The sequence below is a fragment of the Dryas octopetala genome, chromosome 6 (genome assembly GCF_963921425.1).
Source record: "Dryas octopetala chromosome 6, drDryOcto1.1, whole genome shotgun sequence".
Lineage (NCBI taxonomy): Eukaryota > Viridiplantae > Streptophyta > Magnoliopsida > Rosales > Rosaceae > Dryas > Dryas octopetala.
In genome coordinates, this window is record NC_141371.1 from 14,874,355 (window position 1) to 14,888,752 (window position 14,398).

The following is a 14,398-nucleotide window of genomic DNA, read 5'->3' on the forward strand; positions in this document are numbered from 1 at the left end:
TTATTCTAATTGACTAAGGAAACAATAAAAGGTAATTCTTGTAAGGAAAGAAATCCAAAAATGCTAATAGGAAAGTTCAGGATCGACTCGGAAAGCTTAATTGGGGATCGATTCCCCTTTGAAAAGCTAATTAGTCTAGAAACCAAACAGCTCGTTGGGTGATATATTCACCACAGAATATTTGTCGCCCTTGGGCTGCGATCTATCGTTCATCATGGATTCTTCGATTCCCAAGCTTTGGTGTGTGTGTGTATATATATATACCTCTTCCATTGAGGGTTTTCTCAAATAATTTTATTTAAGGGATTCCTCACAGGGCCAATTCCATATAGTATTTTAACGATCCGAACCGTCTATTTTTCACGTCTATATTTATAGATCATCCTTGCAAAAAATTAGACAAATCAAAAACCATTACACTATGAAACTTTGATCAAGTAAATAGACGAACAAAATATTTTCGATAAATACTTGAAATTGTGACAATTTAATCAACAATCAAATGGTTTCCGATTAACCTAATTTTTTGCAAGGATAATCCTTCAATGAAGTCTAAAAAAATAGACGATTTCGATTATAAAAATATAACGTGGAATGGACCTTAAAAAGAGATCCCTTAAAGAAGCTTATTTGAGGGATCCCTCAATGGAAAAGGCTTGTATATATATATATTTATAGCAGTGCTCTAAAGCTAACAAGTTAGCAAGTTAATACGAAGCTAACCATACTTTTGGGCCCACCACATCACTAATCTCATAATCTGAACCATCAATTATTTAGGCCATATTTCAAAGATCATCATTGCAAAAAATCAACTAAATCGAAAATCATGTAGTCATCTAATTAAGATCAAATAAATAGACGATCAGTATTTTCGATAAAAACATAGAAATAGTTGTTATTATAATCAAATGGCTAAATGACTTCCGATTTTAGAGATTTTTTACATGAATGATCTTTGAAATAGGGCATAAAAAATAAACGGTTCAGATTTTGAAATTACATTATGCAGTGAGCCCAATAGGGTGGTTAGCTTTGTATTAACTTACTAACCAGTTAGTTTTAGAGCATTCTTGTATATATATATATATATATATATCTAGAACTAACTAGCTAGTTAGTACGTTAATACAAAGCTAATCACCCTGTTGGGCCTACCGCACAATGTAATCTCAAAATCCGAACAATTTATTTTTGAGACCCTACTACAAAGATCATCTCTGTACAAAATCTTCAACATCGGAAGTCATTTAGTTATTTGATTATAACAACTATTTATATGCTTTTATCGAAAGCATTGATTGTCTATTTTTCCGATTTAGTTGATTTTTTGCAATGATGATCTTTGAAGTATAACCTAAATAATTGACGGTTCGGATTATGAGATTAGTTATGTGGTGGTCCCAAAAACATGGTTAGCTTCGTATTAACTTGCTAACCTTAGAGCACTCCTCTATATATATATATATATAAGTGCTCTAAAACTAATTGGTTAGCAAGTTAATACAAAGTTAACCATACTTTTGGGACCACCACATAACTAATCTCATAATCCGAACCGTCAATTATTTAGCTAGTGTATTACTATCAAAATCATTGCAAAAAATCAGGCAAATCGAAAATTATTTAGCTAGTGTATTACTAGAAAATAACACTCTAGCGTAGAGTGATCATTTATGTGTATATATATAACTATAACTCCACTTCAAAAATTTTGAAATTAAGTCCACGAAACTATCATTTAATAAATTTATTCAAAGTCAATAACTTTTTTTAATATCACAAAACTTTCATGGACTATACGTAAATCTGAAAAGTAAAATGTGTGCACGCTAACCAATCAAACTAAACACAGAAGTAGATTAATCCTTTAGATCTTCTCGTCCAATCTCTTCTCATTCTGAGCATGAAATTCACTTGGAAGCATTTGATATTGCATATATGGAAGCATCAATTGCATGGCAGGAGTGAAGTTGTCAGTGAAGGAAGTACAAACGTTGTTGGAGAGTAGCTGGTTTCTTGGAGTACCATAAGCAATAGGTCTATGTACTCGCACTACACGTTGTGAGGGGAAATGTTCATTCCTTGGCTGCATCATTGGAGTAGTACTATTGATCGAATTCATATTAAAAGCACACAATCCAGAATTAGTTTGATGAGCAATGACTTGATAGGGTTCAAAATAACTAGGCGCCTCTTTCTCTTGAACCAAGTTCACAATTTGATGTGCAATTTTTTTGACTGAATCTGCTTTGTAGCCATCTACCATACCAGATACATTTTGTTTGATCACCACAAACTGATTTCTTTCTATGTTATCAATCCTCTTTGTTGTTACTTCTAGCTTGGCTTCCAGTGAAGTAAGGAGTGCAGCCAATTCGTCCTCATCAAATTCATCAATTCGAGCATCCCACGTCGATAACTCCTTTGAAAAATTGATCTCATCATGATGCAATTTTTTGGCATTGTCATCCACAATCTCCATCTTCTCGGCCTGATCATAAAAGTGAGACAAATCAAAGGTTCTCTTTAAAACAGAAGGAGTGTGCTTGGTTGCCTTGTACTTGTTCAGAATACGATTGACTTCAATAGTATCTAGGGGCCAAGTCTCCGGTTGAGCTGGTCGGCCCTTCTTTTGAGCTGGGAAGATGATCAAGCATACATCAATACCACAAAGTGTGGAGAGCTCCTCTGCCTTTTTATATAAACTCTTCTTCCGTTTTCGAAAGGTCAATTTACGAGCACTCTCGTTGGGCACCAGTTCTAAGGTTCTTCGAGACCCCATCTTGATCTTCTATACAAATTGAGAATCTCTTACTTGTTAGATAAGAATATATATATATACATATAGTAAAAGAAGCAAGCTAGCCCTTGAGGGAATCGACTGATCAACTCTCTCTTTATTGCATAGACTGTGTTAATTTGTGGTTGATGATCAAAATAACAAAGACAACATGAAACAAGAGTTTTTGAAACTTGGGATTTCAAAACTGATCGAAATCAAGTTTGCAATTTTTCGTAGTTGTTTTCCGTGAGAGGGAAAACAGAAATTTACCAATAAGAATCAAAAGGAATAATCGTTGAAGAAAGTTATAACTTATTCGTACCTTGTTCTCCAAACCTAAGCTTTTTCTGAGATCTAATACACAAGCAATGAATTAAGGTCGCGGGGTTCATTCCATTGGGTAGCTTTTTATAGAGGAGAGAGGGTGAGACAAATAAGGAAGCTAAAATTATTGGTAATTTCCGATTTTCTCTTGAGAAGGAAAAATAGTAACAGTGCGTAGTTTCCATATTAATTACGACACCCAAAACCAAATTTTAATCAACCCGAATTCCTGTTTTTTATTATATTATCCACTGTCTCACGTAATTTAATTCCAATATGGACCATCAACCGACCATGGTTCTCCACTTTCTTACTTTATTTAGGAAATATATTGAAGCATATATATCCAGTTACTTGGAGGCAAAGAAAGACTCATCAAGCCAGTTACTGATTTTATATATCTACGATCTATCTAGTACGAAATTTCTGGTGATGTAGGTATAGAGTCCAAGTTCAACTCTACTTGGAAGTCATGGTTCTATCCCAACTCTTTTGAACTAGATTAATCTTTATCTAGATTGAATCCTCATCTCCTATGTGGGCTAATTATATAGTTTTTAAAATAGGTAAACAACAATTTTGGTCTAGCATTGAATTAAGATCCTGACTTACAAAGCATCGGATCAATGATTTACCTGAGGTATATCTATTATCAAAGTTTTTGTCCAATTAATTATATATATAATATAAAGTTGTGTTATTTGTTTGCTTTATGTGTTTTAATGCATAATTTTTCGCTTTCTTGCTTCTCATGGTGATAAGTTTGGTTATGTTTGTACGTGAAACTCTAGCCTTTGAGGATAATTATGATGATGCATGCATGCAAACTGTGACTATACATATCGATCGTGGTGTAAACTGCAATTCATTTATTTTGGAACTCTAATTATTTATTTTTCTTTTACAATAATTGATATATTCTTGATGCTCCTCTTATGCTAAATTATATTAATTTGTATTCATATTTTTAATTTGGATTGACGTACATGGAAAATCTGTAGGTCCATAACTAATACTTTTTTTTTTTTAGAAACTAATACATTTGTTTGAAACATGTTTCTTTTTAATTTCACTTTAGTGGTATGGTTGTGATGAATTGGGAGGTATTTCAGGTTGGTTCATGAATAAAAAAAATATTTGAAATTAATACACTAATTAATAGAAAGCTATGTATTAAATAGTACATCCATATGAATTCCGTCAAAAAAGACGGTTAAATGTCACTTTGGACAATGATGATGTAAATTTTTTGAATGATTTGGACACCAAATTTTCTCCGCATGGATTAATAATGTCACATTGATAAAACAATTAAAAAACATAATAAAACTTTTAAACCTTTAATAATAAAAGGGCCCAGTTTGGTCCCTATAATTTGGTGGTTGTTTAATTTTGTCTATATTGTTTCAATCAAGTCTTTGTAGTTTTGAAATTGTTTCAATCATGTCTGAAATTAGATTTTCACCAAGTTTTTAAATTGTAGAATAGTTAAAGTAGGGCTATAAAATTATAAATGTTTCAATCAAAAGCCAACGGTACTACTTTTTTTTTTGGTCATGGACCATTATATTCCTACCTTAACAGTTCTACAATCTAAAAACTTGATGGAAATCTAATTTTTGACTTGATATGAGTGAAACAATTTTGAAAATATGAGGGCTTAGTTGAAACAATTAAAACTACATGGACGGACTTGAAAACACCACCAAACTACAGGGACCAAAATGGTTGTTTTGCTCAAAATAAAATAAAATATGACATCATTAATCTATGTAATGTAAATTTGGTGTCCGCATCATTCAAGAAATTCATGTCAGCACTATCTACACTAGCATTTAACGTTTTTATTAACCAAATTTGTAACGAATGTGCTATTTTGTAACTTTTTTTAATTAGTGTACTAGTTTGAAACATTTTTTTGTTCATGAACCAATTTGAAATACCCCCTATAGTTGGTGAGCGCATTTTGTAATTGAGCCATCAATAAATCATTCCCTATAAATCCACCAAATGCAGCAAATTTCAATTTTGGTGTATATCTTTCCACTATTCAGTCTGTATGACCAACTAAGAAAACCTTCCAAGACGAACATTGCAAGGTTCTTAGTAGAGCCTGGAATCTAGGTTTACAAACTTGCATATATTGTGTATTAAATATATTTATATATGACAGTTTGATGATGATCACCAAGGCATTACATCATGATTAGACGATAATTATTAATTAATTACTACGTTATCATATAATTCCATGCATTTTATATTGAGTTGCTGAAAGTACATCATAAGGTCCATAATGCACAACAATTTTTTTTAGATACTCTAACAAACATACAAAATTGAATTATAACTTCACATTTATATAGGGAGATTTCTTTAAGAATATCTTAAATAATTTTTTTTTTTGAAAATTCCTCGTAAGGCTCACTTCATATCGTATATCAATATATATTTATATATATCCAATTTAATATATTGTTCCCTTTTATGATTGTTGTATTTGTTTTTAGTTCAAACTTTCGGCCGAGTGGCAGTATTGGGGAAAACGTATTTAGTTTTTTGATAAATTTAAGTGGCATAGCAGTATTTTTTATATATCTCAATGAAATGATAAAGGTTGGTGTTGATAATCCATAGTCTCTTCTTTTCTATTTATATCTATGATCATGAACCTACTGGAATTATTATATACATAGAGACAAAAATACATAAAAAGGTTTAAATATTAAAACAGAAGATCGATGCAAATGACAGATATATCTAGCTAGATGTAGATATGTGGTTATGTGAAAACAGCCTACTCAAGAATCTAAAGATGGGGATAAAGAAAATCATATGGCAAATATATATAATATGTATCCAGATAATAGAATTCTCTTCAAACGAACTCTTGCATTTTGGTCTTATTTTTTTCAATGCATGCGCAATCCAATATTCAATACGAGTTTACTGTGTATATAGATTGCTTTGTGGACTTCATACGTACCATAGAGATTGGAATAGGAGGATCCCTCAATATCGTATTGGATTTTCTTCCTTTCATCTTTTTATTCATGTAAGTTTCAATTTTATCTCATATAATTTAACAGCTCCACAAAATTTGCTTTACATTAGTTTTGAGTTTTTATATTTTCAATATTTTGTTGAATCACATTATTATGCTTTCTTTTCGTACTTACGTATTTTAGAATTTCTATGAAATATAATTATTATAGCTACTTTGTTGGTCCAATTCAGCTATATGGAGCCATATATATGATATTATTTTGCTCTTTGACGAGAGGAAGATTATTGATGAAATTCTTGTCAAATATATGCATGTATTCTTCTTTCAATATAATGATTTCATCAACATGCAAACTTCTGTATTCCACATCATTTTTTCTTCTCCACCCCTATTTCAATCAGCTCTTTGAAGATTTGTTGTAATCTTGGGTGGAGATAGTATACATTGTTTTTGGGATCCTTTATCCAGATTTTGAACTTAATTTATATTGTATATATATCAATATATATTATATATATCCACTTTATAATATATATATATATATATTGTTCTCTTCTATGATTTTTGCACAGTTGTCTCGGTTCAAACTTTTAGCTCAGTGGCAGTATTGGGGAAAACGTATTTAGTTTTTTAATAAATTTAAGTGGCCAACATAGCATTATTTTTAACATATCTTAATGGAATGATGAAGGTTGGTGTTGATAATTCATTAGTTTCATTTCTTCTATTTTTATATACTTATTATATACATGCAGGAGACAACAAACATTAAAAAAAAAAAAAAGGCTTAAAATATTATAATAAAATATGTCAATGATGTATCTATAGGTAGATTTGTGGTTATCTGAAAACAGCCTCCTTAAAAATTTGAAGATGGGAATAAAGAAAATCCTATAGCAAAGATGTGTCTACATAATAATATTCTCTTCAGATAAACTTTTTTCAATGCAATTCAATATTCAATACGAGTTTACTGTGTATATCCTACCACATATATTGCAATTTAAGGATGTCTTAATATCGTATTAGATTTTCTTCCTTTCATCTTTACTGGTAATGTAAGTTTCAAGCATTAAACGTCTACTGTAAGTTTCAATTTCATCTCCTATAATTTAACAACTCCACAAAATTTGCTTTACGCTATTTTTTAATTTATGTTTTCTTTTCGTACTTACGTATTGTAAAATTTCTACAAAATATTATTATGTTTTATTACGTACTTACGTACTATATAATTTCTATAAAATCTAATTATTATAACTATCTTATTGGTCCAATTCAGCTATATGAAGCCATCTGCTATTATTTTTCTTTTTGACGAGAGGAATATTTTAATAACATGCTTATCATATATCAGTATTCTTCTTTCATTTAGTGTTGTTCCGTTGGTAAAGGTAGTCTGACTTTAGTATTTTTTAATAATGATGTCATAAACATGCTGACTTCCGTATTCCACATGATTTTTTCTTCTCCACCCCACAATTTCAATCATTGTTGTTTGAATTTTTCTTCTCCACCCCACATGATTTTTTGTAATTTTAGTATACATTGTTGTTTCCTTTATCCAAATTTTGAATTTTATATTATATATCAATATGTATTTATACATATCCACTTTAATATAGTGTTCCTTTTATGATTTTTAAAGTTTTCTCGGTTCAAACTTCCGGCCCAATAGCAGTATTAGGGAAAACATATTTAACTTTTTGATAAATTTAAGTAGGCGGCATAGCACTATCTTAAAAATATATATCTCAATGGAATGATAAATGTTGGTGTTGATAATCCATTAGTTGTCTTTCTTTTATTTACATCTATGTTCATGAACCTAATGAAATTATTATATGCATGCAGGAGATACAACACATCAAAAAGGCTTAAAATATTGAAACATAAGATGCAAATGATGTACCTTGAGATAGATTTGTGGTTATCTGAAAACAACCTCCATAAGAATTTGAAGATGTGGATAAAGAAAATCCTACGGCAAATATAATATGTGTTCACGTAATATTATTCTCTTCAGAAAAACTCTTTTATTTTGGTCTTCTTCTTTTTAATGTGAAAATTTGTATTAGGTGATTTATCTACTTAATAAGCTCAATCACTTTAGTCGTAATACTAAGTGGTAGCTCCTTACCATTGTGCATCCTTGTGCAAACACCTTGAAGCCAGCAATCAATCATTCATGTCGTCGGCAGCTACTCCTTGAGCTCTTCAACGCACGGCACCGATCGTATCAAAACAAGTGGATTCCAATGATAATGCTGTGAAATGATATGCAAATTTGGATTCTATAAAAATCAGCCTTCTCAAGCAAGAGACATGAAAAGGCTAATGGAGAATCCTTAATCTAAAAATCTAAATGAAAGTGTTTATAAATATGTGAAAAGATTTAGTTTAACACTCAAACTCATTCAGATTTTAGAGGAAAAACAAGTTAAGAAAATCATTTAGTTTTTGAAAATCAAAAGCATTTTCTTATTTGAAAAAGGATGAGCACTCACACAAATTACCCAAGCTTGAACGCAGCAAGAATACCGACAAAATTATGCTGATCAACCCATAAGTACTGTCTTGCACTTTCCACCGTTCTTCACACAAAACTTCATACTTCTGTATGAAGTCATAGCATGCAGATGGCCAGCAACCACCGCTATCTCGAAGAAGATTTCTATTTATATGTCGCGGGTCGGCATAACAGATTTGAACGCATGGGTGGGAAATAGATATAGGAAGGGGATCCCTTATAGCGGCAGCTGCTTGCTATTTGTCTGCTATGACTTCATACAGAAGTATGGAGTTTTGTGTGAAGAGCGGTGGAAATCGTAAGGCAATACTTTTGTAGAGAGACAAAGCTGGAAGTATCACGATGATACATTGAGGGAGTGGACATATCGCAATATAAAAGGGCCAAGAATAGGTCTGAAATCAAGATTGATGGTTATAGACAATGCAAGATTGATGAGTCATCTATGACTGGCATCGTTGATTGTACTCCAGCAGTGACCATAGTTGTACGTTTAAATTCCTTATTCTCTTACCACAATGGGTTAGTAGTTTACAGACCAAATTTACATAGAATGAAGGATAAAAATGGAGGAATGATGTCAGTTTTCACACGATGACGATGGTTGGATATGGATATTGCACTTTTACTAGTTTTGGGTATTGGAAAGTTCAAAATTCCTAGGGTGGTAAGTGGGGGGACAAAGGTTTTGGGAAGATTTTCAAGGGTCAAGGTCAAGAGGGCTACATTATAGATTGTACCTATCTCGTGTTGAGTTCCACAAATTTCTTTACTAAAAAGCATGAGTGGCCTTATGATGAAGGCTACATACCTATTCACAAGGTTTGCTAGTCATAAACTACCTTTTCACAAGGTTTGAAAATCATAAAATACCTATTCACAAGGTTGCATAGGCATAAACTACCTTTTTAAAAGGTTCGATCGTAATACATAACCTTGAATCAACGTTTGTTAGTCATTAACGTTTTTGATAGTTAGCCTGGTGAACCAGTTTTTTGTTTTTTGTATCTATGAAACCTTAGTACTAGGGTAATTAATAAAAAACTTCCTACTACACATATGTGATGAAGGTACCTATTGCGAGGTGTTGAACAAAATCGAAAATGAGGTTTTACTTAGTTTATCTACATGTTCCACTCTCAGTCCTAATCTTCTAAAATAACCTTTCAAATTTCAACATATCTAACCTAAACTCTAGGCCTAGAAACTAACTTGTTGCCATGATCAATTCTCTGTTAAAAGAAATAATAAAGGAACGTCATATTTACTGTAGACATGGTATACAAACAAAACTCTTTAAAACAAAGAAGATTATTTTGAAATCGCTAAGCATTCTTATTTATATGAAATGTAGGTAAAAAACAAATCTCTCTAAGATGAAAGGAAATAGGAGAAGGTGTAATCATACCTGCATAACAGGTGTCAATCCCTAAGCATTCTAATTTACATAAAATGTAGGTAAAAAACAAATCTCTCTAAGATGAAAAGAAATAGAAGAAGGTGTAATCATACCTACAGAACATGTGCCAATCTTACGACAACGCAACCTTCACCATAGGTGTCAACCGCACGACCAAAAAACCTCCACCGTAGGTGTCAAACCTCAAAACCCCTAAAATTTAATGTTGTAAACCAGAATTACAGCTTCACTTTCCTAATTGCAGATGCCGTAATAGACATATACTCACCCATAAATTCTCTCATCTACTATAGGAGTGATTCTTGCAAATGCAAGATTTAGGGGGTTTAGGGTGATAAATGTTTTGACTATAGGAGTGATTCTTGCTAATTATATGGCATCAGAAAGGAGTCATGGCAACAACATTTTAGGCGTGATTCTTGCTATAAGTATTTGAATACCTAATAAGGAGGCATGACATATTCCATAAATATTAAAAAAAAAAAAAAAAAAAAAAAAAAAACACACACACACACACACCTAAACTATTACCTAATGGGCCTATTTTAAAATGAGGTATTGAAAATGAGGGTATATCTAAAGGACTCTTTTTTAAATATCTGATTCATTTTCTTTTGGAATATGCTAGGTGCATTGTTTAATCCGAATGGTAAGACAAACCATTCAAAATGTCCTTAAAACATGTGAATGTTGTCCATTGTATGCTATCTCTATGCGCGCATTTTAATATGCCAAAATCCTAATCATATGGTTCTATATCTAAAGTGCTTTCTTCTATATCTTATTTTTCTATTTCTTGTAAACTAATGCTAGTATGACTAATTGGTGGATTTCTTTGGTCCATGGTTGTTATTCCTTTATTAAAAAATGTTATTCCTAAAGATGTATATAAAAATCCTCCTTGTAAACTTTTAAGAAAATTTAGTTTTAAAATAAATGGATAAACCCCTACTGGTGATAATAGTGTTAAGGATAAAGAAAATTGTTGTTCTTCTTCTATACTAATGGGTATATTATTTATACAATGTGTTAGTTCTACTACTTCAGTGTTAAATTGTGTAACCCTAATTGACTTTGTTAATTTATGTCTATACTGATGTGGTACTAAGCTTTCTTTAATAATGATTTTTGTACTTACTGTATCTATCATTGCTATTGTTTGGATTCTACTTTCTTAACTAAATTCTAATTCACAATTTATTGTTAGTAGTGTGTTATTTGTTCAATTGCTATTTTTTGTAGTGGAAAAACTATGTATGTTTTATGCTTGTTGTATTTCTAGTATGTTGTGTGTGTTTGTTCACTATAATAGTATCTAAGTAGTGTCTTTTTATGACAATAATTACAATTTAATGGTAAGTGTTTCCCTGTTTTGGAGTTGAAGTTAAACTAAAGAAAACATAGAGAAGTTTTATAAGAACGTACTGAATACTTGCTATATTATTGCTTGCTTGAATACAAGGATGATTAACAGAGAAACTGAGAACAAATGAGAGAGAGAGAGAGAGAGAGAGAGAGAGAGAGAGAGAGAGAGAGAGAGAGAGAAATGTATTCTTCTCATGCCCTACTTTACAATAGAGGCTTGCTCTTCTATATGTACACAAAACAGAAGATTGAGATTTTAATTACTGTTTATCCCTAAAATTATTCTTCTATGGGCAAAGTAGGAAATGAGAAATTAAACAAACAAATACAGCAAAAGGAAGGATGAAATTTAGATGGTATATAGTTTTTGACCAAAAACAAAAAATTAGATGGTAGTGTTGCTTCACGTGGGGTATGCTTGCAAAAAGGGCAAAAGAGGAAATAATGACTTGAAAAAGAGTCCGTTAATTATAAAGTGTTGACAAATTTTTTTTTTTTTTTTGCCTGAAAGTGTTGACAAAATTTAAATTTAACCAAAATCACCCAAAACGTACAAATAATTTACTTACAGCTCACATTCCATTAACTTTTAGATACTCACAACTCAACCAAAAGCATTCAAGTTCATAAATTTAATTTTAAGATAATATCAACCCACCAACAACCACAAATTTAACTTTCAACTTATCCAGACAACACACACGGCAGAGAGTTTGATTAGGTTGAAACATACACATATACAGAGTTTTAGTTTTATTCGCTGAGAAAAAAAAAATATTTTTTTTTAAACTCTGTGTGTGTATGTTTTTTAAATTACAAAAAAATATTTTTTAATATCATAACTTACGAATGTGATCTTATTATTAAATCAGTAGTGCTAGATATACCACATTTTTATACCATAATTTCATACCACCTTATGTGGCAACTTACATAGCATTCATACATTGGATACTAAAAAATAAAAAGAAAAACTCAAAAAGAAAAAGAAAAACTCTGTCCAATAAAGTAATGACACGTGAGATGGTATAAGAATGTGGTATAAGAAATGTGGTAAGTATAGCATTATTCTTATTAAATTTGAACAACTGGTATAGTAGAGGTTAAATAGAATACTTGTCATGTATCAGTAATTAATTCTTTTCTTATTTAAACAAAGAGCAAAAAAAAAAACATTTAAATTTAGAGAAAATTTGGGTTAAATACCTAATCCCAATAATGTTTTAGAAAACCAGTAAGACCATATAATTTTTGGGTTGGGCTACTAATTTATGGAGTTAATTTTCAGAATAGGTCACAAACTAACAACCAATTTCTATTGGGCCTTATTATTGACAGATTTGCCCTTTGGCCCATATCTGATGGAACTTGAAGTTCCTTAAAATAGTTTTGCTGTGATCGTCATTAAAATATGACTCTTTTAAATTAGGTCGTTTGGCCACTTCTCTTTTTTTTTTTTTTTCTGTTTTCGTTTGTGATCGTCTCTCTCACGCAAATATTCTCTGCATTTGTTCGTGCAATTTCTGGAGATTTTGATGTGAGTTTGGTGAGCTCGCTTGGTTGTAAAGGTATGTGATCGCTCTCTGCTTTTCTTCGTTTGGTTGTGCGATTTTGTAAATTGATGTTGTGTCAATGTTGAAGTTTATTGTAGGTTTTGATTTCGCATGTAATTTAGGGTTTTTCATTGATTGTTTAGAATTTGTGATCTTCATTGTAAGTTTGAACTATGTTTTTTCTTCAAAATCTGAGTATATGATGAAACTCACAATGAATTATTTGTCTGGATTATGTTTCTTTTGAATTTGTGCTATTATTTTTCCTAGGGTTTGAGTTGCGATTTTTGTTATCTTTGTGTAACTTTTGAGTTTTTTCAAGTTTTGTATATTGTTTAATTTTCGACTTTAGGCTTGGCTATGTTTTTCCTTATGTATTTGATTTGATTACTATTTCTCGTTATGTATGTTATTGTTCTATTATTATGGTTTCTGCATTAGAGTTATTATTCTGTAATTTTGGAGTTCAGTCACAGCTTCTAATAATAAATTTAGGCATTAATTATGGAGCTCAGTCACAATTGCTCATTACCTTCTAAGTTCAGTCACAGTTTTTATTAATTATTGTTTTTTTGTTTTTAATCTTAAAGGTGATGGAAAATTTCATAATAGGACGTTGTTGCTATGGCTCAGACATTTTCATGGTTAAGTTGTCTATGACTTCATCGTTTGTTGATATAACTAGTAAGGTTTGTTTGAGGTTTAACTTGAAGTTAGGACTTTTTAAGTTGAGGTATGAACTTGTTGGGTGCTCTAATTGCTTTTTGGACTGTGTGATGATTTGCAACTTATGTTGGCATATGCGGAAATATCAACTAGTAAATATGTGGACATAGTTGTAAAAGATTTGGTTTTGGAGAATGAGATTGAGAATTTAAACAATAATAGTGTTGTGCTTCATAAAAGTGCTTCTTCATCTACCAGTGTAATTTCTACTGATGTTGAGACTGACTACAGTGAATATTATGGCAAGTATAAGAGTTCCAAATCAATGGTCTATTTGTCAAATGAATGGCATCAATATATTCATAGCGTTGGTTTTGATTTTCATTTTGAATATGTTTTCTTTATCAATTTGGTTGATTATGACTTTTAATTGATCAACTTGCTTCGAGCTTTTAGGGATTTGGTTTTGATTTTCATTTTAAATATTTTCTTTCTGTGATTTGTTGCAATAAATTCTTTTATTAGTTTGATTATTTAGGGTTTGATCTGCGATTTTCAATTTTTTCTTTTCTATCTTTTCTGCATTTTTTTAGTTTGAGATATAGAAAGATAAAGATGAATTTCAAGTTGTTCTGCTTGATAGTCACAGGTTAAATTTTCTTCTTAGAGTGTATATATTTAATGTATTTGTTTAATGAAAATCCCATTTTTATGTGAGCTTTTATGTCAAACATCAAGGTGTTTTATG

At 31.1% G+C, this 14,398-nt stretch overlaps 1 protein-coding gene across 1 annotated transcript; it reads right to left on the reverse strand.

Annotated features, from left to right (window-relative positions):
* Window positions 1-1,870: 1,870 nt before the first annotated feature.
* LOC147282707 (agamous-like MADS-box protein AGL61) lies at window positions 1,871-4,140 on the reverse strand. The gene is made up of 2 exons (XM_086248263.1): window positions 4,120-4,140; window positions 1,871-2,785 (listed from the first exon to the last, which is right to left on the reverse strand). Exon 2 carries the CDS (start codon window positions 2,783-2,785, stop codon window positions 1,871-1,873), a length of 915 nt encoding a protein of 304 aa, XP_086104389.1. The 5' UTR covers window positions 4,120-4,140.
* Between the last annotated feature and the right edge of the window lie 10,258 nt (window positions 4,141-14,398).